This window comes from Sorex araneus, chromosome 1, assembly GCF_027595985.1.
Source record: "Sorex araneus isolate mSorAra2 chromosome 1, mSorAra2.pri, whole genome shotgun sequence".
Taxonomy (NCBI): Eukaryota; Metazoa; Chordata; class Mammalia; order Eulipotyphla; family Soricidae; genus Sorex; species Sorex araneus.
The window spans coordinates 318,834,979-318,856,643 of NC_073302.1; the positions used below are offsets into that span (position 1 = coordinate 318,834,979).

At 48.1% G+C, this 21,665-nt stretch overlaps 1 protein-coding gene and 1 long non-coding RNA gene across 2 annotated transcripts; one reads left to right on the forward strand and one right to left on the reverse strand.

Annotated features, from left to right (window-relative positions):
* Positions 1-4,302: 4,302 nt before the first annotated feature.
* Positions 4,303-13,300, reverse strand: LOC129403642 (uncharacterized). The gene is made up of 3 exons (XR_008629348.1): positions 13,166-13,300; positions 12,640-12,811; positions 4,303-6,672 (listed from the first exon to the last, which is right to left on the reverse strand). It is a non-coding gene; the product is annotated as an uncharacterized LOC129403642 (long non-coding RNA).
* A 3,650-nt stretch (positions 13,301-16,950) lies between these two features.
* Positions 16,951-21,140, forward strand: SLC25A4 (solute carrier family 25 member 4). Its single transcript, XM_004610357.2, has 4 exons — positions 16,951-17,174; positions 18,705-19,191; positions 19,627-19,767; positions 20,708-21,140. The coding sequence occupies exons 1-4, from the start codon at positions 17,064-17,066 to the stop codon at positions 20,863-20,865; spliced, it is 897 nt and encodes a 298-aa protein (XP_004610414.1). The 5' UTR covers positions 16,951-17,063; the 3' UTR covers positions 20,866-21,140.
* The last annotated feature ends 525 nt before the right edge of the window (positions 21,141-21,665 follow it).

Below are 21,665 nucleotides of genomic sequence, written 5' to 3' on the forward strand. Positions count from 1 at the left end.
ATCACAACAGCCTATTTATATCTTGACATGACAGTGCTTGTCTGTGGCAGTATATACTTGGGCTTTACTCCATCCACACTTGACGATCTCTGATTTGTTAATATTTTGAGGAATGAATATTTTGAGACAATTTTATGTACTTTGACAGTTACTTTTCTTCTCACAAGTCCCCTATCCCCCTTCTTAGCTTTGTGTAGGATTTGACTGTATTTGGAGGTGGGAGGTAAACCTGGCTTGAAGTGATTGCAGGGCATGGAATCAGGGTCAGCCACATGCAAGGCTAGCACCTTATCCTCTATACTATTTCTCTGGTCCATATTGACATTTTAATTTTTGTTTTTGTTTTGTTTTGAAGTCATACCCAGCTGCGTTCACGGCTTATTCCTGGTTCTGCGCTCAGGGATCACTCCTGATAGGCTCAGGGTACCATAGAGCGTTAGTGAGATACAAGACAAGTGCCCAACACACTGTGCTGTCGCTCCAGTCCCCATAGCTGACATTTTTTATTTATTTATTTATTTATTTTTTAGTTTATTTTTAATTAGAGAGTCATCGTGAGGGTACAGTTACAGATCCATACATCTTTGTGCTCATGCTTCCCCCAGACAAAGTTCGATAACCCATCCCTTCACCAGTGCCCATTCTCCACCACCCGTAAACCCAACATCCCTCCCCCCCTCCCCAGTCCCGTCTCCCCCCACCCCACCCTGCCACTATGGCAGGGAATTCCCTTTTGTTCTCTCTCTCTGATGAGGTGTTGTGGTTTGCAATAAAGGTGTTGAGTGGCCATTGTGTTCAGTCTCTAGTCTGTATTCCGCCCGCCTCACCCTTCCCCCACATGACCTCCAACCACATTTTACTTGGTGGTCCCTTCCCTGAGTTACCCAGAATGAGAGACCAGCCTCCAAGCCATGGAAACAATCTCCTGGTACTTATTTCTACTATTCTTGGGTGTTAGTCTTATAGTCTATTATTCTATATTCCACAGATGAGTGCAATCTTTATATGTCTGTCTCTCTCTTTCTGACTCATTTCACTTAGCATGATACTTTCCATGTTGATCCACTTATATGCAAACATCATGACCTCATTTTTTCTAACAGCTGCATAGTATTCCATTGTATAGATGTACCAGAGTTTCTTCAACCAGTCATCTGTTCTAGGGCACTCGGGTTTTTTCCAGATTCTGGCTATCGTAAACAGTGCTGCGGTGAACATATAAGTGCATATGTCACTTCGACTATACTTTTTGGCTTTTCTGGGATATATTCCCAGCAGTGGTATTGCCGGGTCAAATGGGAGCTCAACCTCTAGTTTTTTGAGAATCGTCCATACTGTTTTCCAAAAGGGCTGAACTAGCCAGCATTCCCACCAGCAGTGTAGAAGGGTCCCTTTCTCCCCACATCCTCTCCAACAGCGGTTGCTTTTGTTCTTTTGGATGTGTGCTAGTCTCTGTGGTGTGAGGTGGTATCTCATGGTTGTTTTGATCTGCATCTCTCTGACGACTAGTGATGTAGAGCACTTTTTCATGTGCCTTTTGGCCATTCGTATCTCTTCCTTGGTAAAGTTTCTGTTCATTTCTTCGCCCCATTTTTTGATGGGGTTGGATGTTTTCTTCTTGTAGAGTTCAACCAGTGCTTTATATATATACCCTTGATATCAACCCCTTATCTGATGGGTATTGTGTAAATATCCTTTCCCATTCTGTAGATAGTCTTTGTATTATGGTCGCTGTATCTTTTGCGGTGCAGAAGCTTTTTAGTTTAATGTAGTCCCACTTGTTGATCTCTGTTTTTACTAGATTGCTTAGTTCCGTGTCAGGTACTGGAACAAAGGCAGAGCTGTAGACCAATGGAACAGGGTGGAATATCCCTACACACAACCCCAAATGTATGATCATCTAATCTTTGATAAGGGAGCAAGAGATGTGAAGTGGAGCAAGGAAAGCCTCTTTAACAAATGATGCTGGCACAACTGGACAACCACATGCAAAAAAATGGGCTTAGAACTCGATCTGACACCATGCACAAAAGTCAGATCAAAATGGATCAAAGACCTCAACATCAGACCACAAACCATAAGGTACATTGAAGACAAGGTAGGCAAAACCCTCCAGGATATTGAAGACATAGCTGACATTTTTAGAACAAATGAAAACCAGAGCTTTACTTTGAAGATGCTATACATGGTGTCCCTCTAGTGGTCATTGTGATTAATGGCATGAAATCCAACCAATTCCCAAGCTGAACTTACCCAAAGGAAGCTGGTGTGTTTGACAGCGGGTCACGTCACTGTCACTGTCACTGTCATCCAGTTGCTCACTGATTTGCTCGAGTGGGCACCAGTAACGTCTCCATTGTGAGACTTGTTACTGTTTTTGGCATATCGAAATCGCCACGGGTAGCTTGCCAGGTTCTGCCGTGTGGGTGGGATACTCTCTGTAGCTTGCTGGGCTCCCCAAGATGGACGAATGAACCGCACCCGGGTCGGCTGCAGGCAAGGCAAACGCCCTACCACTGTGCTATCGCTCTAACCCTTGACAACAGGTTCAATTCTTTATTCATTTAATTTCAAAGCTTTCTGCAGCACTGTTCAAACTCCCATCATGGTTTAAAGAGGCATTCAGGGGGCCGGAGCGATAGCACAGTGGGTAGGGCGTTTGCCTTGCATTCGGCCGACCCAGGTTCAATCCCCGGCATCCCATATGGTCCTCCAAGCACCGCCAGGAGTAATTCCTGAGTGCAAAGCCAGGAGTAACCCTTGAGCATTGCTGGGTGTGACCCAAAAAGCAAAAAAAAAAAAAAAAGAGGCATTCAGTACTTCTACATGCCAAGAGGGCTAGAGAGATTGTGTATGTGTGTGTGTGTGTGTGTGTGTGTGTGTGTATGTGTGTGTGTGGTGGGGAGGGAGGTAAGAAACTTACTTCTGAGGCCAGAGAAACATTGCTTATAACATGTTTCAGGCACCTTTAAAAAACATCCCTTAGATTTTGTTTCCTATATGTTGGCTTTGGAGTGCAGCCATGGCTGGACATCCAGCGGGGATCCCAACCAGAGTCACTACCCTGGCTCTGCACTAACTCTGTGGGTAGCACATTAGTGTATGCTGACCAGAGCTCTAGATGAGCGGCGGTCTTCCCTTTGTATTGCCCCACTAAGTGTCCAGTGTCAGAGCACACATTCAGTAATATCTGTGGAAAGATGAAAAAGAAAAGGAGGCAGAGAGCAAAAAGAGAGAAAGAAAAATACCAAATTAATGGATTGGGTGTGAGTGATTTGGCAATTTCTCCTTTGATGTAGTAAGAAAAAAAGTGAAGATCCAAGGGAGCTGATTTTTAAAAAGTTAAGAAGTTTCCAGAATGTACAAATAGATTTTTTTGAAAGAAGACCCATTTTGCAGTTTCCCAGTTTAACTTGCTATATTCTCAATTGGAGCTAATAATTTGCTGCATTTTGCAGAAGTACGCATGATTTCTGTATGATACACATGATACACACACACACACACACACACACACACACACACGTAAGTACTTTACTGTAAAGGCACTTGGTTTGAATTAACTTGTTAGCTACCTAAGCAAGAACTGCGGAGTAATACTGCATTTGTTCTGTTTTGTCCTTTAGAAACAGTGTATCTGTGTGAACGACTGCTTTGATCCAAAATCACTACCTCATATGTGGTCTTAACCTGATCAAAAACTAAAATCTTGCGCTTTCCCCCGGAGATCTCTCCGGCCCGCGGAGAGACAACAGTGGAAAGCGCTCCTAATTGGGTGGGTTCTGTGAGCGGTTCCGACCTGAAATAAGTTTAGTGAGGTTAGTACACAGGGGGCCCAAGACGACACACACCGATCAAGGGCAACTTTATTAACTGCCACGCTGGTTTTATACTTTTCTTAGCAGGGGGTTGGTACATAAGTTGTCAATCATCAGGGAAGTGTCTTCTCAGACCAAATAAGGAAAGGTTCGGGGTGTATTAGGTGGGCTTACAACATTCTTCAAGAGTAGATTGAGAAATAGTGGGGAGAGGAAGGCAAGGGTTTATCTGGCAGGAGCATCTGGCAGGAGGAATGCACAAGATAGAGGAAGGTATTCTACTTAATGGGGGGCTTAATGGCGTCTCTTAGTTAACTGCCCTGGGCTACTTTTACCTCTTGAGTTTGGCTATTTCCTTTGTCACAAGGGCACCTGTGCCTCAGGCAAGCAAAGCTGGTAATGGAATTTTCCGGTTTGTCCAGGGTAAAGGTTTCGGGGTCCTCTTTCCTTCAGGGTTCTGAGCAGTCCCCAACATCTCCCCCCTTTTTCTATATTAAAAATGAGCGAGTGGGTGGAGTGCCTGTCTTAGGTTACTTAGTGGGCTCCCAGTTCTGGACATGGCAGTGACCAAAAGGGTTAGAAAAATGTGCGCACGACTGTAGGTGGTGCCATGTTTGCACCCAGATACTGGCACCAAGCTATCCCCGTCTTAGGCATTTCCACAGCCGGGAACAGAGTGAGCAGGGGCTGTATGCCAGGTGCTCGAACTCCGCAAAGTTCAGGGGCTGAAGTGTGGGCTTTTCCAAGCTATCCAGCCCTTCGGGGTCGTGTTGGGAGAGCTGCTGAGAGTGGACCTGTACTGAACGTTTGGTTGCCTCATCAACCTGGTTCTTAATGAAATTTATGAGTCGGCGGAATGCCCATGGGCCAAAGGAAACTAGCAGTAAGAACCCAATGAAGGGTCCAAGGAGGCTAGGCAACAGGGTCGAGAGCCAGGGTGAGGTGGAGAACCAATTTTTATACCAAGATTCCTCCTGGTCTCTCAATCTTTTACTTTCCTCTAAGTTTTCTTCCACTCATCTAATGCTATCCTTAACTAGCCCAAGCTTATCTTTAAAGAAACAGCATTCCTCCTAAAGAGTGGCACATACTCCCCCCTCTCTCAAAAAGGCCAGGTCAGGGCTGTGTCTGTTAAGGTGGACGACCTCAGCCAGAGAGCCAACAGTGTCAGTTAGGTAGTTAAGGCCCTGTTTAAGTTCGAGGACATCAGCCTCCACAGCAAGGGACAGTTGGTGGAAGTTTTCCTAGAGGAGACAAGGGAGTAGATGCCCGTATCGGCGCCTGGAGCACCCAGACTGAGAAGGAGGGCAAAGGTGATGGCAGTAACAGGCTCACGGCGGTGGCGCAGGAGAGAGGAAGAAGAGAAGAGCAGGGCATCGGCAGGGCGAACCGTGAGGCGTGGCAAAAGCAGAACCAAAATGCAGTAATCTCTATGTGCTAGGAAGGCAGATGTAACAATGTGAGTAGTCAGGCCAGAGGAACAGGCGAAGTAGGTATCAGCGGGGGCCACGACTTAGGACGGATAGAAGGTGGCATTAACGCAGAGGGAGGAATTGGATATAACAAGAGTCTGATTGCAAACGGGTACTAAATCATACGGGGGGAGCATATTGGGCCCCAATAGGCAAAGTCCGGATCCCACCACATGTCCCAAAGTCAATCGGTGCGTGGGCCCCACTTCCCAGCGGAGTTCGTTGGTGTCAGAGACGTTCAATGGAGAGCGGAGGACAGCAATGCCTTCGTAGAATGGCGGTTGAGAGGAGTAGCAGATCCAGCATTGGTCATAGGCGGGGTCGGTGATGGCGGTAGCAGAGGCGTTGACCATATCCAGGATGGGCTGAGAAGAGGGTGCTGGACCCGCAGGCAGAGTAGGACGGAAGAAGGATGTGGGTGGCGGGGTCCCGGAGGGCGCCGGTGGGTAGCGACGGGGGGTAGGGGGGCGATGATGGTGAAGGGTGTTGTTGGGGCCCATGGAAATAGGGCGTGAGGAGAGGGCAGTTTTTAGAAGGCGAAGGGAGAAGGTGAAGCCTTTATCATAGCCGAGGTGATACAGGCGAAGAGCCCAGGGCAAAGTATTGGACCAGGGATGCCGTTTGCCAGCAGAAGTGAATTGGATGGTGAGGAAATTACACGCACGGTTGCAATCGACAGAGGGCCTGTGAGGTGCTCATCGGATCGTGATAAAGTCCCAGGGGGAGGAAGGTTTCCTATAGGTGTCGCCCGTGGTCTCGCAGCCCCAGGTGGCACAAAAAATATCAGGGCGATCGCCACAAGTGCGGGCAAGAGAGGTGTAGCCTATGGCGGCCGCCAGGGCAAACGTAGATGGGGTCGGAGAGAAGTTTCTGGCGGTGGCGGCGGGTGGAGCATTCAGAAATGACACCATGGCCAGGAATGGCTTTGGGCGCGTGGCCGCCAGCGTAATCAGGGAGAGACCAGAAACTGCTGGGCATTGGGAGGGCGCAGAGGTCAACCCCAGAGCTCGGGCCAGGGTGTAGTGGAAGCAAAATGGAAGTGGAATTGACAACATCGCCCGCTTCATTAAGGACTTGCCAAGTAAAATTAAAAATCTGGGAGGAAACAAGGGAGATACCCAAAAAAAGGAGGGGGGCTAAAAATCAGAAGGAGATGGGGAAAGGGGAGATAAGGGGGCAGGGGAGGTGGAAGCATGAGCCCCGTCATGGTGGACAGGAGAGTCGGGGGTCACGGCGTCCTGGGCAGGGTCAGCGAGGTCGCGAACCGCAGCAGTCAGGTCGGCAGGACCTTGTGGGTTGTGGAGTCTGGGTCAGTACCAGGAGGATGAAGTTCACTCCAGATGAAGCCATAGCAGGACCAGGAGTACATTAGTAGGTGTCATCTGTTAAAATATAAGCATAGACTTCTCCTCCTATAAGGAGGTTTCCCACTATTTCTTTTGTGTGTTCTAATGCAAATATAAGAATCAATTGTTTCCCAAGCCCTTTCTCATTCACAAAGTTGCAAGAACCAGATACTTGGAAGAGTCAAAAAACTGGATTAGCAAGTCTTATCTGCTGGGCAAAAGTGTGATTAGAATTCACTGTTGAGGAGGGTCTGCATTTTCCAGTCTGACTGGGGCAGAGCTGGGAATGCTGGGGGGGGTGGGTGTAGATCCAGGGGAGTCTTTAAAAACCCTCGAACTGACATCTGAGATTAACTCCTTATAACCCTGAGCTAAGTAGCTTAATTTTTTTTTTTTTTTGTATCTCAAATCAAATAAAACACTGGTAGGACAAGTTTTGCAACCAATTTTAGAACTCCAAAAAACTCATGTTTTAACTAAACCATTACTCTTCAAACCTGTTTTTACTACAATTATTTCAGCTCACATTCTAATAATCCAATGCAGATGTACAAGTACATTGACACAACAGCATAAGACCTTTAAACCATCAATTTTCATGAAGCATGAGTAAATCTTCTTTGGCTTAAGTTCAACAGTTTTTGTACCTTAGTTCAAATCATGAGCTTTCTAACTTTATCAATTCCACAATACAAGCATGCTGTCAAACACAGAAAGAGCCCTTCAGGTATTCATATATATATATATATATATATATATATATATATATATTTTAACCAAACTTCGATAATAGCATAGAAAAAAAAAATTTTGACTATCAAATGTCTATGGAAACACAAGTAACTTTGTTTATTTTGAGGGTTTCTGTACCTCTATTGTTTGAAAAACAGCTAAATTCCTCATTAAAATTGGCTGAGGCTTGTAAGATATAGCCTTGCACTCTCTGAATTCTTATTTCACTTTTAGTTTTCTGGCTCTAGCTCTGTAGCTTTTTCTAGATAGTACAGATACTGGAATTCAAAAGAATTTCAACTGGTAATAACTATTAATGTTCTTCCAATAAGAAATTTAGACTAAAAATTTCAATTTCGTTGTAGGCACCACATTCTAATTAGAAATCTTTGTTTAAACCTGGTCTAACAGGTTCCAAAATCACATAGATCCTTTAAATTGCGGAACTGCATATCACTCTGATCTCTCAAGATGATCCTGTTTTCCCCAGGCCTAATTTTTTTACCACTGATTTTCATTCTGGCTCCAGCACTCAAGTGTTCCACATAGAGAGACAGACAGACAGACAAACAGACAGACAATAAGTTCACTAAAAAACACCACATGTACATGTGCACACATCTGCAGTTGATCTATAGATCTGACCCCTCAGAAATGGCAGGGAAAAAACTGATAGACTGAGAAAAGAAGGAACAAGTCCCCAGGGCAAAGTTAAGCCCTGTCGGCCGATTGGGAACATTGCTCCCCGTTTCTCTGCCCGACCAGCCAGTTTCCTGCTTGTTAAGAATGGGTCAAGAAAGCGCTTTTGTTGATATAAGCCGGCAAAACAATCCATGACAAAGTTGTTGAAACCTAAGATGTCAGATGTCACAATTTTAAGATCAAGACTACTTCTGAGGTGGATAGACCACCTTAGCGACACTCTGTTTCATTCCTGATATTATTAAACACTCAACCACATGATCTTGCATTTTCCTGACTTCTCTGCTGATAATAAGCATAACTAAGAGAAATATAATGAGACAAATATACACACACACTAAAGGCACACGCACAAATCACACTCCTGCACTCATTCGGACCGGTCCTCTTTCATTCCGGTGCGCACCCCATGCACCACATTCACACAGAAATTCTTAAACCTGCCCTACGGGCGTCCACATTACCTTTGGGCTTGTCCCCCTGACAATGGGGTTGCTCCAATGTACATTGGGCTCTTTCTAATTAGAAGCTAGCAAACTAGAGGCAAAGCAGGGGTGATCATCAGGATGCAAGGGAATTGAGAAAAAGCAGTCTTTTAAATCGAGTACTGTCTTACACATTTCTGAAGGAATGGCTGCTGGGGACGGCAGTCCAGGTTGAAGTACCCCAAAAATGATCATGGTATTATTTACTGCTCATAGATCCCGTAGCAGTCACCAACTGCAAATTTTTTTTTTTTTAGGTGTGTTCCAGGGAGAGGGGGTGGCAATATAAAAGCTATCTGTATAAAGATTAAAGGGTTGAGGGGTCGAGGCAAATAATTTGGACACGGCAGCAAGTTCAACTAATTGTGCGGAAGAATGTGAGGTGGGGACTTGGTGGGTGACACCATCCACCGAAAATGCGGCCATACCGTTAGAGCTGCCATCTGTAAAAGCAAGGGAGGCATTAGGAATGGGGTGGGATTTAGTGAGTATGGGGAAAACAACAGGGTGAATGCGTAGAAAGTGAAGCAGCTTGTCGGGGGGGGGGGGGGGGTAGTGGTTGTCAATGGTACCAGAAAAGCCGGTGGAAAAAACGAGCCACTCCTGGTCGTTTTCCATGAGCCATTGAAGTTCCGGCTTAGTATATGGGACAACGACTCTGGAGGGTTGGCAGCCAAAAAGCTTAACCGCGGTACCGCAGCCCTGCATCAGGAGTTGCACTATCAGGTGGGGATATGTGGGGAGTACTTTACCGGGGGATGAGGGAAGGTGAATCCAGTATAGCGGAGCGGATTGCCACAAAACCGCAATGGGGGATAGTACAGTGGGGCAGACCACGAGTAGGAGGGGTAAGGCAGGATCAAAGCAAGCAATGAATTGGTCCTGAATAGCAGTATTAAGAACCGCGAGGGCGGAGGAGGCTTCATCAGTAAGCTGGCGGGGGCTATTGGGGTCAGGATCCCCTTTTAAAATGTCAAAAAGTGGCTTTAAATCAGCAGGGGATAAGCGCAGATAGGGGCGAAGCCAGTTAACATCTCCGAGTAGCTTTTGGAAGTCATTCAGGGTCTTCAGGTGGTGGGTATGAAGCTGGACCTTCTGGGTCCGTATTTGATTGGGGAGCAGTTCAAAACCAAGGAAAAGCTGGGGAGGGTGCATCTGTATTTTATCCGTGGAAATGCGGAAACCCCTGTGTTGCAGCGCCTGAGTCAGATGCTGCGCAGCCGAGTGAAGCAGGTCAGCGGCTGCACTGGCCAAGAGGATGTCGTCCATGTAACGAACAAAGTAAAAGGAGGGATAAAAGAGCGCAAAAAGGGTAAATTATGGAAACAACGTATTTTTGGCAAAGGGTAGGGCTATAGGACATGCCTTGGGGCAGGACTTTCCAATGGAAGTGAGGGCTGGGGCCCAGCGCAGTTTGTGACAGGGAGAGAAAAGGCAAACCGTTTGCAATCCTCTGGGTGGAGGGGAATGGAGAAAAAGCAATTCTTAAGAATAAGGACAATCTTAGAGCTGCCTTGGGGAATAGCCGACGGGCAAGGGAGGCCAGGCTGGGTGGCGACTATGGGGATCATAGTTTTATTTATTTCCCGGAGGTCATGGAGGAGCCTCCAGTCACCGGATTTCTTTTTTTAATCACAAAAATGGGGGTGGGGTGCCGGCTGTACCTGCACTAACAACTTGGCGGCCTGTAATTTTTCAATGGGAAGGGGCCCTTGGTGTCAATTAGTAAAAAGCCCATCTGTGAGAGAATATCCCTGCCCCAGATATTGACAGGGAGCCCAGGCAGAACATAAGGGCATACAGTCCCGGATTTGCCCTCCTTGGTGCGCCAATCAAGTGCGGACAAACTTAACATAGGGTTTTGGGATTGGCCTGTACCCTGAAGGTGAGTCAGCGAGGAGGTGAGGGGCCACTCTTTTGGCCAGTCTTTTTTGGCAATGATCGTTACATCTGCACCAATGTCAATCAGACCCGAAAGCTCCTTCCCGTTGATTTCTAAAGTCATCATGCCCTTGTCCGGGGGCAGGGATTCGGGTCTCGGAGGCTGGGGTTGGGGGCGAGCTGCAGATTGAGACGCCTGGGGCTGAGCAGGGGGGGTAGGTTGAGTCAGAAAAGGACGGGCAAGCCGGCTGTTCCCCGAGGCCGGCTGAAAGGTGGTGAATCTGGGGGCCCGGGGCTGGCCCCGCGGCCCGTTTCCCTGAGGCGGAGGCAAATAATTGCCGTCAGTGTCCTGAATTGAGCGGCAAGCGGAGCGCCAATGGTGGCCGAGGCGACAACGGGGGCAAAGAGGAGGGCGGGGAGCCGCGGTTCCAGCCTGCCGCGCAGGCGCAGAACGTTGGGGACAGCAAGAAGCAAAGTGGCCGGGGGCGCCGCATAGGAAACAGGCCCTCCTATTGTTCTGGCCTTGGAAGGCAACAAGGGCTTTGGTGATCTTGTGAACAAAAGGGTCGGCCTCTCTGCACATGCTGATCATATCGTGCAGGGTTTTGCCCCTAAGATGGCCACGGAGAATGGTCTTACAGGTGTCGTTAGCATTCTCAAAAGCAAGTTGTTTGACTAAAGGGTTATCAGTGTCAGAAGCCGGAACCCCGAGGATCCTTTCTACAGCCTCCAGGAGGCGGGTGATGAAGCTATTATAGGGTTCGTCAGGGCCCTGCACTATCTGAGCAAGGGGAGCCGTGGAGGCGCCTGCCTGGGGCAGGGATTTCCAGGCCCGCAAGGCAGCCAGCGCGGAGTTTGCCAAGAGAGAACGGGGAAAGCGGCGCTGCTGGGCGAGTTTGTCATACGGGGCCGAGCCAGAGATACGCGCAAAAAGGTCTTGGTCTCCTGCAGCAAGGTCTCTGCAGCGGTTGAGGAAGTCAACCTCCCAAAGGAGATAAACCTCCCCTCTGAGGGCAGTCTTAGCGATGCCCTTCCACTCAAATGGCATGACCGCGCCTCCGCCACCGACAGACTCCAGACAGGACAAGGTATAGGGGGCCATCAGACCGTAGGTCTGGACGGCCTTGAAAAGCTCGTGTAAATCCTTTCTATTGAGTGCACGGTATTCCAAAAGCTGCTCATGGACGGGACGTTCGGGGATATCTAACCCGCCCCCGACCCCCTCATCAGGGTCCAGATCAATTGCATCGGGGTCAGGTTGGGCTCGGGCGGCCTCCGCAGCTGCGGCTGCTCTGGCGGCTTGCCGGGTGTTTGGGCGGGTAGGCACAGTGGGCGCGGGTCGAGGAGCCGGAGGCTCCTCTCCCAGGACAATGGGCTCCGGACCAAAAAGAGGGAACTGCAAAGCAGGGCGGGAGGTGGCAAGGAGTCGAGAGAGACTGTCATTAACGGCCTGCATAATAGAGGCAGCAAGAGCGTCAGCATGAGGGGCAGTGGACCTTGGAAAGGCAGGGAGAGAGGAAGGATCATAAGGGGGAGGCCCCGTGGCCAGGGGGGCCTCAAGATAGGTGGCGGCCTCGGCCTCGAGGTCCTGGGCGTCCCCAGGATCCAGAGGCTCTCCAGGCGGAGCAGAGGCGGTCACCGGCGAAGAGGGGGGTGAAGGGGGGTCGGAAGAGGAGAGGGGGGGCAACTTAATAAGGTTAGAGGAGGAGGAAGCAGAAGCAACAGTAGGAAGGTCCGAGAGGGATTGGGCTCGAGAAGCAGCCTGGGAACAGCCCCTGGAGACCACCTCTAAGCGCTCTTGGGCCGTGCTAATAATCTGGGCCGAAGGAGGGTTGTCGCGGGCACTAGTGATAATGGATTTGAGGAGCGACCAGTATTGGAGTATAAGCCTTTTGTCAGCCTCCGACCCTTTTTGAGCAAAAAAGGAAGTGAGTTCAGAGCCTACCCGCTCCCAAGAGTCACAATCGATCGTGGGACAAGTAACAACAAACCAGGGACAAATCTTGTGAACAAAAAGGAGGAATTTTAAAATATCCCTTTTCCCAACCTCAATATATCTATCACGCAATTCTTCTTGAATGCCTGTAATAAATTCAGCTTCCTGGCTAATACGGGACCCCATCTTTAAGAGGGGTGGATGGGATGGCGGTGGAAAGGTACCTTATTAGACTAACCCAGCTCTGCGTCGCCCTAGAGGGAGTACCTGATGTCTTATGAGTGGCTCCGGACTCGTCGCTCTGCCGTCCGATCGGTGACCTTTCTCACGAATCCACGCTGGGCGCCAGTTGCGCTTTCCCCCGGAGATCTCTCCGGCCCGCGGAGAGACAACAGTGGAAAGCGCTCCTAATTGGGTGGGTTCTGTGAGCGGTTCCGACCTGAAATAAGTTTAGTGAGGTTAGTACACAGGGGGCCCAAGACGACACACACCGATCAAGGGCAACTTTATTAACTGCCACGCTGGTTTTATACTTTTCTTAGCAGGGGGTTGGTACATAAGTTGTCAATCATCAGGGAAGTGTCTTCTCAGACCAAACAAGGAAAGGTTCGGGGTGTATTAGGTGGGCTTACAACATTCTTCAAGAGTAGATTGAGAAATAGTGGGGAGAGGAAGGCAAGGGTTTATCTGGCAGGAGCATCTGGCAGGAGGAATGCACAAGATAGAGGAAGGTATTCTACTTAATGGGGGGCTTAATGGCGTCTCTTAGTTAACTGCCCTGGGCTACTTTTACCTCTTGAGTTTGGCTATTTCCTTTGTCACAAGGGCACCTGTGCCTCAGGCAAGCAAAGCTGGTAATGGAATTTTCCGGTTTGTCCAGGGCAAAGGTTTCGGGGTCCTCTTTCGTTCAGGGTCCTGAGCAGTCCCCAACAAAATCTCATCATTTATTCCTCTTGCTCCTTGATGAAACTTGCCATGTGAACAAATGAAATCATGTGTTTTAATTGAGAACCAATTTTAGCCCTATGCCTACACACCGACATTACATTACCACCATCGACAAAACCTTATGTAGGTTATACTCTTTTCTTTATTCACTTTTCCAGTCCCCCTGCCCCATTTCTGCATAGTCTATGCCCCTCACTCCCCTCTCCCTAGTGGAGACCACGCTCCACGTGAAAGGGTTTTCTCTCTTGCCTCCCCAGTGCCTTGTGTTTCCCTAGCTAGCAGCAAGTCTTGACACTGGGACCTTGTGGGGGCCGCATGGTCTGCTGAGCGCCTGTGTAAGTGATACCCAGATCCTGTGACCACAGGCGGCTCCAGCTCCTGAGGGCATCTGGGCCTCTTTTCCAAGAAAGTCCACGGAGGGAAAGGGCAGCTGCTGCCTTTCCAAAATCTCTCGCCCAGCTGCTCTCCTGACCCTGCAGGACAGTTGGAGAGAAGCCAAAACTATCCCCCATCCCAGAAAAACCCAAAATGTTGATCAGCAGTGAAGTGTCACAAATTCGATTATATGCCCAGAATGAATAGATGAATTAAGTTTACATTTAATTTAAATGTCTTTTAAAAACCTGGCACTGTTTAAACAATGGAATAATTTGATAGCAAAAATAATTGGGGCATATAAGCAGATGAAACTTAACTTTTTAAGGGGTGTCAAATCACATAGGTCTTCAAAAAATTTTTTTCAATTACCAAATGAGAAAGTCCTGATATGGTGATTTTAGAAAATAAAGAAAGCTGTCATAGACACTTATGTGACAAACAGGAATTATTAATATAAAACATATAATGATGATAAAATATTTACTTAAGAATTAATGCTGGAAGGCCAGAGTATAGGGGTATAGGAGTAAAGGGGTTAAGGTGTTCACTTTGCATGCTGCCAGCCCAGGTTCAATCCCCAGCACTAAATGGTCCCCCAAGCATTGCCAGGATCTACCCCTGGATACAGAAGTGGGAGTAGCCCCCAGAACCAATGGGTGTGATCTGCCCCCACCTCCTTCAAATTAGTGCTGGAATACTTGAGAATACTATAAAGAAAATGGAAATAAATATTAGTGAAAGAAGAGCAAATCAGGGGCTGGAGAGATAGTACAGTGGTGAAGGCACTTGCCTCACAAATGACCAATTGATGTCTGCCATGGAGGCAGGGGGAGGATTGGAAAGGTGGGGTATACTAGGGACATTGGTGGTGGAGAATGTGCCCTGGAGGGTTGGATGTTTGATTATTGTATAATGGAAACTCAAACATAAAAGCTATGTAACTATCTCACGGTAATCAATAAAATAAGTAAATAAATGATAAAAAAAAGACCAATCCCTGTGCTATTATAACCTGAGCACAGAGGCAGGAATACCTCCCCCACTGCCACTCGCAGATAAGAACAAATGGTACCATCCAGCGCATAAAACTACCGGTGGAAAACAAAGCTAGTGTTGGAAGAGGATCTGTAGGAGACAAGAGTCCCCCTATGTTGCTGGTGACTATCAGCTTCTCAATATGGAGCAGGAGCTAAAAAGAACTTTTAGAACATTCAACCCACCCATTCATTTTACAAAACATATGAGAAGGGAAAAACTTAGAGGGAAAAAAACCCCTTGTAAATACAGTCGTATCAGTTTCCATTCTAAAAAAAGAAGCATCTTTTTGTATAAAAAAGGTGCAATCATATTTGGATTATGTGATCATGTGAATCTATATATGAAGCTATGATGAATAAAACTGAACAAATGATAAATATCAACAGCTGAACCCTAGATTTCTTGAAAACTGAATCAAAACTTACATGGAACCCTCAGTATACAAGAAATTCTCAGTGTTTGTTGTATGAATACTTAATCATCTTTTTTATTTATCCTCAGGTCTTGCCTTTCTGCCTGCTTTAACCTCTGTCAACTGTGCACTTAGTTTTCAGATGCTCATCTGGGTTTCCAGTTCTAGTGTGACACAGCTGCAGACAAATGTTATCCTCCGGGTCCTGGCATCCAGCCAGTGACCTCTGCTCTACTAAGTCTCCAGACTCAGAGGGACACCTAGCAACAGTTCAATAAATACCCAATAGGATGATAATAACATTCATCAACAAGCTTGTGGTAAAAAGAAAAAAAATGTGTTTGTTAAATGCAAAAGTAAGTGTTAACCCATGGGAAGAACAGAGTAGAAACAAGAAATTAAAACTAATAGCAATTATTCTAGGGGAAGGAATAAGTGTATTTGAAAAGCTGTATCCGGACAGAGTGATAGTACATCAGTTTGCTTTGCATGTGGCCCACCCGGGTTCTGGCATCCCATATGGTCCCCTGAGCACCCTGCCAGGAGTAATTCCTGAGTGCAGAGCCAAGAGTAATGCCAGAGCATTGCAGGGTGTGGCCCAAAAAAAAGCAAAAAAAAAAAAAAAGTGAAAAGAAAGACTGTATTCTTTTTCACATGAATTGCCCTTTAAAAGTTTAAGGAGAATAAACTTATACATATACACACGTATATAAGGTTATATATGCAAATATATACACACATATATAAAATCAATTGCAATCAATTTTTTAGGATTAGAGAGTTTGTTCCCAGAAAAGAAGTTAAACAAATGAAAATTTAAAAAGCCTAGCAAAGATGCAAATACAAGCAAGGGCTCCCCCTTTTCTTACTGCACGTCCTCACCACCTCACTACTCAAAGGGAAGAACAGAGAAGGCTAAGAGCACTGATCCTCAGAAGCCGCCAGATGCCAGAGTTTTGGCCAAAATAGTCACTGAGATTTCGTTGAGAGCCGAGTGGCATAGGAAGTCCTTAAGGGCTTTATATAAAGGTGGTCCTATAAGGTCCCCATTGGAACCATCAGGCTGACGTCACGGGGTGAGGATGTGCAGCGTGTATTCAGCCTAGGGAGCCCCCCACCCCGGCCGTCGGCCCATTCCACAGCGCACGATTTTTTCTCGAGGTTGGGGAGTGGGGGCAGAGATTCCGGCCCATGAATATGTGACCTCCAGAGAATACCCGCTCGAATGACTGAACGGAGACCAGAGCGGATGCAGCAGGTTGCCGGATCGTGTGAGGCAATCATAGCATCGAGGCTCCACTGACATCTCCTCTGCCGCAGCCTAATTCATTCTGCAAAAGGACACAGCTTCGGAGCGCCCCGCCATCCAGCCAGCGGGGCCCTGGGGAGGGCCCCACCAGGGCGAATTAAGAATTGAAACGGGGAAGGGAAAAAAAAAATCTGAAAAACCCAGCCTGCGATGATCACCGCAGTGGCCAGGCGCGGGTCGGTGCAGGTCCGGGGTTCTAGGGCCTGCGCGTGTCCCCAGGTCGGGCCCAGGCTCCTTTTGCTATAAATACAGCGGCCCGCACGCCGCCGAGACACGGCGTTCCCTCGACTCGCAGGCCCAGATAACGCGCATTTGCCCTTTAAACGTCCCAAGCTGCAGGCTCGGCCCCCGCGCCCACCCCGGCCGCCCGGAAGCGCCGGCGCCCCCGTTGCCCTCTGCAGAGGAGGGGCCCGCGGCGGGGGCACCCGAGCACCTGCGCAGCCAATGCGCGCGGCGCGCGCGGCCCACGGCTCCTGCCTGCTCTCGCGAGAGGCCGGCGGGGGGATATAAGGGGCGCTGCGGGCTGGGACAAGCGTCGCGCGGGGACGGAGACGGGGTGGCGGTGCCTGGCCGGGCGGAGGCGAGAGCGAGCGCGCGCCTGTCATCATGGGTGACCAAGCAATGAGCTTCGTGAAGGATTTCCTGGCCGGCGGCATCGCCGCTGCCGTCTCCAAGACCGCGGTGGCCCCCATCGAGAGGGTCAAATTGCTGCTGCAGGTGAGCACGGGTGCTGGGGGGGGGGGGTGCAGCGGGCTCGGGTGGGCGCTGCAGGAAAACCCGCCCGAGGTGCCCGCGCTCCGGCCCCCCGCTCCCGGGAAGGTGCCCTCTGCGGAGACGGGGCCCGGAGGCATTCCTGGTGTCGGGTGGCGCGGGGCGTTCAGTGTCTATATATGGAAACCCACCCGGGGCTGGTGACGCGCCAGCCGAATCCCTTTCCCGGGACGGTGCTGGCGCTGCCCTTAGATCGCCTAGGTCGCGCTCACCTTTTTTTCAATTTTGCTTTTCACTCGCTAACCCGCACCCCCATCTTGGACAATAGCATCATCAATGCAGTGGTTCCCCGAGCTCGCGCCGCCTGGGGCCCGTGCCGCGACGGGAGGTCGCTTCATTCATTCATTTTTATGTAACTCGTCACAGCGTACTATTTCTTGCATTTTGCGGACAGGGGAACGGATCTTTAAGAAATTGCAAACGATTTTTTCGGAGGAAACACTGAATGCTGTGTACCTTTTTTCCTCCCCTTCTTATTCTTCTCTTCCTCAGCTCGTCCCTGAATCACTTATGATCATCCTCCCATCTCTGCTGTTTAATTTCCACGTGCCCCTAAGGCCAGGGCCTCTCAGGGAGGCATTGAGCTAACTCCATTTGGGTGTCAAAATCATCAGTGACGACCTTTTCCCCCCAGCACACTGCACACCACAGCCATAGATTCCACAGTCATCCAGTCCCTGGATCCGTTGCTTAAAAATGTTGACTTATGTCTGTGGATTTACTCTCTGCTGTCAAGTGTTTAGTAGAGGTCCAGGGAGCAGAGAGGTAGGAGTCCTCGCTCCTGCCCAATCAAGTCCATTCAATGGGAGCAGGGGCTTATCCTTAATCATTTCTATCTCCCTGATTCCCCTTGTATGGCTCTGGGACCTAGGAGAAATGCAGTATTTATCTTCGCACAATTAAAAGTCTTTTCTCGGGGACTGGAGCGATAGCACAGCGGATAGGGCGTTTGCCTTGCATGCGGCTGACCCGGGTTTGATCCCCAGCATCCCATATGGTCCCCCAAGCACCGCCAGGAGTAATTCCTGAGTGCAAAGCCAGGAGTACCCCCTGAGCACCGCTGGGTGTGACCCAAAAAGCAAAAAAAAGTCTTTTCTCTCCCCACCCTATTTTTTTTTGGAGGGGACATTTCTGGCTGTGCTCAGGGCTTCCTCCTGGCTCTGCTGTTGGAGCACTCCTGGTGGTGCAGGAGGAAGTATTTGGTCCAGGGTTGGAAACCTTTTGGCTTTGTGCAAGTGCCCCACCCACTGTGCTGTCTCCCTGGCCCCTCATCTTTATGCTTTCTGTCATAGTCTTTTCTCAGTTGCCCGATAACTGGCAAAATTGGATTGGGGGGGGGGGTGGTCTCGTCATCCAGTTAGCTAACATATTTACATTTCCTAGTAGTTTGATTTCCCCAGATGGTTTTGTAAAGCAAATCAAAGCAGTGCAAGCCTCCAGCTCCTGACCGATTTCCTCTGCCCCTCGCCCCCTCAGGTTCAGCATGCCAGCAAACAGATCAGTGCTGAGAAGCAGTACAAGGGTATCGTGGATTGTGTGGTGAGAATCCCCAAGGAGCAGGGCTTTGCCTCCTTTTGGAGGGGCAACCTGGCCAATGTGATCCGCTACTTCCCCACTCAAGCTCTCAACTTCGCCTTTAAGGACAAGTACAAGCAGATCTTCCTGGGGGGCGTGGACCGCCATAAGCAGTTCTGGCGCTACTTTGCGGGTAACTTGGCTTCCGGTGGGGCAGCTGGGGCCACCTCCCTCTGCTTTGTCTACCCACTGGACTTTGCCAGGACCCGGCTGGCTGCTGACGTTGGCAAGGGTTCCGCCCAGCGTGAGTTCAGTGGTCTGGGCGACTGTCTCAGCAAGATCTTCAAGTCCGATGGCCTGAAGGGTCTCTACCAGGGGTTCAGTGTGTCTGTCCAGGGCATCATTATCTACAGAGCTGCCTACTTCGGAGTCTATGATACTGCCAAGGGTGAGTGCAGAGTGTCAGGGACCCCCAGATGGGGGGAGGGGTATGCAGAAGTGGTCCTGAAGACTATCTGCTCATCTTGTTCCCCGCCACATTCCTGAACTAAACAGGTTTCTGAATGAGGAAGTGGTATGGAATCTCTTTGTCCATCTACTGCAGTCACCTCTGCCTTGACTTACCCAGAGAGGAAAAGGGGGAGATTAACTCCCACATGATAGCATCATTGGCTCAGTTTAACTTAGAGCCACGTCACCTTGATCTAGGGACTAAATTGTAATCTGGTTTCCCCTGCTTGCCCGGGTTGACTCCTGGTCATCTGTGAGGCACACTAGGGGCCAGACCTTCCAGCAGAGAAGGGTTTAGCTCCTCACCCTCACCTGCCCTTTACCAGGCTGCTGGGAGAAAGCGCTTCTTAGCTGTTCTTGGCTCTGCCCACAGGGATGTTGCCGGACCCCAAGAACGTGCACATTATTGTGAGCTGGATGATTGCCCAGAGTGTGACAGCGGTTGCAGGTCTAGTGTCCTACCCCTTTGACACGGTTCGCCGTAGGATGATGATGCAGTCTGGCCGGAAAGGAGGTAAGCCTGAGACCTAATCTCAACCTTATTTTTCTACTCAAGAGAACACTGCACTGCTCTCTATAGTCTTCATCATTCCGAGTTGGGAAGAACGATGTGTCAAGATTGTTGATTGCCACTAACATTCTCAACCATTCCTTTGAAGAAATAAGATCAAAATGGGGTGTTTGAGGTGAATGTACTTAGCTTATATAGTATAAGAAGGACCTTCACCTTTCCCCTGGGTGCAGAATCAAGGGTAATCTGCAACTATATGTATACATCGTTCTTGCTTCTCTTACCTGCTTTTTACAAATAATAATGGGTCTTAGTGATTTTTTTTTTTTGGTTTTTGGGTCACACCCGGCGATACACAGGGGTTACTCCTGGCTCATGCACTCAGGAATTACTCCTGGCGGTGCTCGGGGGACCATATGGAATGCTGGGATTCGAACCCGGGTCGGCCGTGTGCAAGGCAAACGCCCTACCCGCTGTGCTATTGCTCCAGCCCCGGGTGTTAGTGATTTAAGTCAGGTGAGAGGCCTCATGATCTCTTGCCTTAGAAAGCATTTTGGTTTCTCTACATTGAAACATAGATGCTACATTTTATTTTGATCAGCTTAGTTGTATCATCTTGAGCAGTATAGTCAGAGAACAGGCCTCAGTTTTAATCTATAACAAAGGAGGCCATGCAGCTTAGTACTCTGCCCCCTTCCTGTGTTATAGTTAACAGTTGAGTTGGGCTGTGAATTGCCCCAGTTTTTTTGCTTGATCTTGAGCTAACTGGACTAGAATTACAAAGACCTTCCCAAGGAAGGGGTGTCTAGTTGAGTGTTACTTGGAGTGTGGCTTAAGGCTCAAGGAGCCTTACTTCTGTAATACATTGTGTGCAAATGTCTTTCTGGGGAAAACTCTCTTTCCAAAGTAAGTTCCTGATCCTTACCAACTTTTTTTCCCACAGCGGATATTATGTACACAGGGACACTGGACTGCTGGAGCAAGATTGCAAAAGATGAAGGTGTCAATGCTTTCTTCAAAGGAGCCTGGTCCAATGTACTGAGAGGCATGGGTGGTGCTTTTGTATTGGTATTGTATGATGAGATTAAGAAATATGTTTAATCTGGTAATTAAAACTCAAGATCAGTGGTTTCAGATCCATGGTGTGGTTTAATAAACTTCCTACAAGTAAAAAGCTCTTGGATGAAACCAAACTGAAAGGAATACCTCAGAACAGAAACAACAACAGAACCTTAACATCGAGTGTTCATTAAACCACAAATGTGTTTTATATTTATTTTACATTTGAATTCCCACAACAAATATGAAATAACTTCTCATACTTCACTGAAAAAAACAAATGAATGTGAATTATCAATAAAAGACCATTTAATGAGTGTTTTCTCACTTATTGATTTCTTAGTTAACTGCAAGATAACATTCAGATCACAAATTTGTTTTCAAACATAAGTTATTTATAAATCTGGGACTAAGTTTCTGCATGTCTGATAGTATGCTGTTATCACACCAAGTACCCACAATACTTAACATTGTTTTCAAACTTCAGCAGGTTTTTATGCATGTTTCTTTCTTACCTCATGGCCATAGTGTTTAGACTCTAGAATGGTGACAAGGATTATGGCTTCCCAGGTCTCACCTTACTTTAGGAACTCTGTCAGTTTTCAGGAATTCTAAGGTTCCACAATAAGCTTTGAGCCAGTTTTTAGTCATGCCTGGTTAGAAGTACTTCTTTTAAGGCCTTTAGAGAACTGGGATAAAATATCATGACACTGAATTTTATGCAAGTGAACAGTATTCACAAGAAATACTTATTAGCGAGCTGGTATTTAATGTTTAGGTCCGTTCGAAAGTTTAAATGGGGAGGGAGGAATAAATGGTACTGTAAAATAGCAATGTATAAC

Bases quoted from the DNA above. Each gene is read 5' to 3' on its own strand.
- SLC25A4 (XM_004610357.2), top strand. From the start codon at position 17,064: ATGGGTGACCAAGCAATGAGCTTCGTGAAGGATTTCCTGGCCGGCGGC. The intron at 17,175-18,704 runs GTGAGCACGGGT...TCGCCCCCTCAG, and splicing joins GGGTCAAATTGCTGCTGCAG to GTTCAGCATGCCAGCAAACA. The intron at 19,192-19,626 runs GTGAGTGCAGAG...CTCTGCCCACAG, and splicing joins AGTCTATGATACTGCCAAGG to GGATGTTGCCGGACCCCAAG.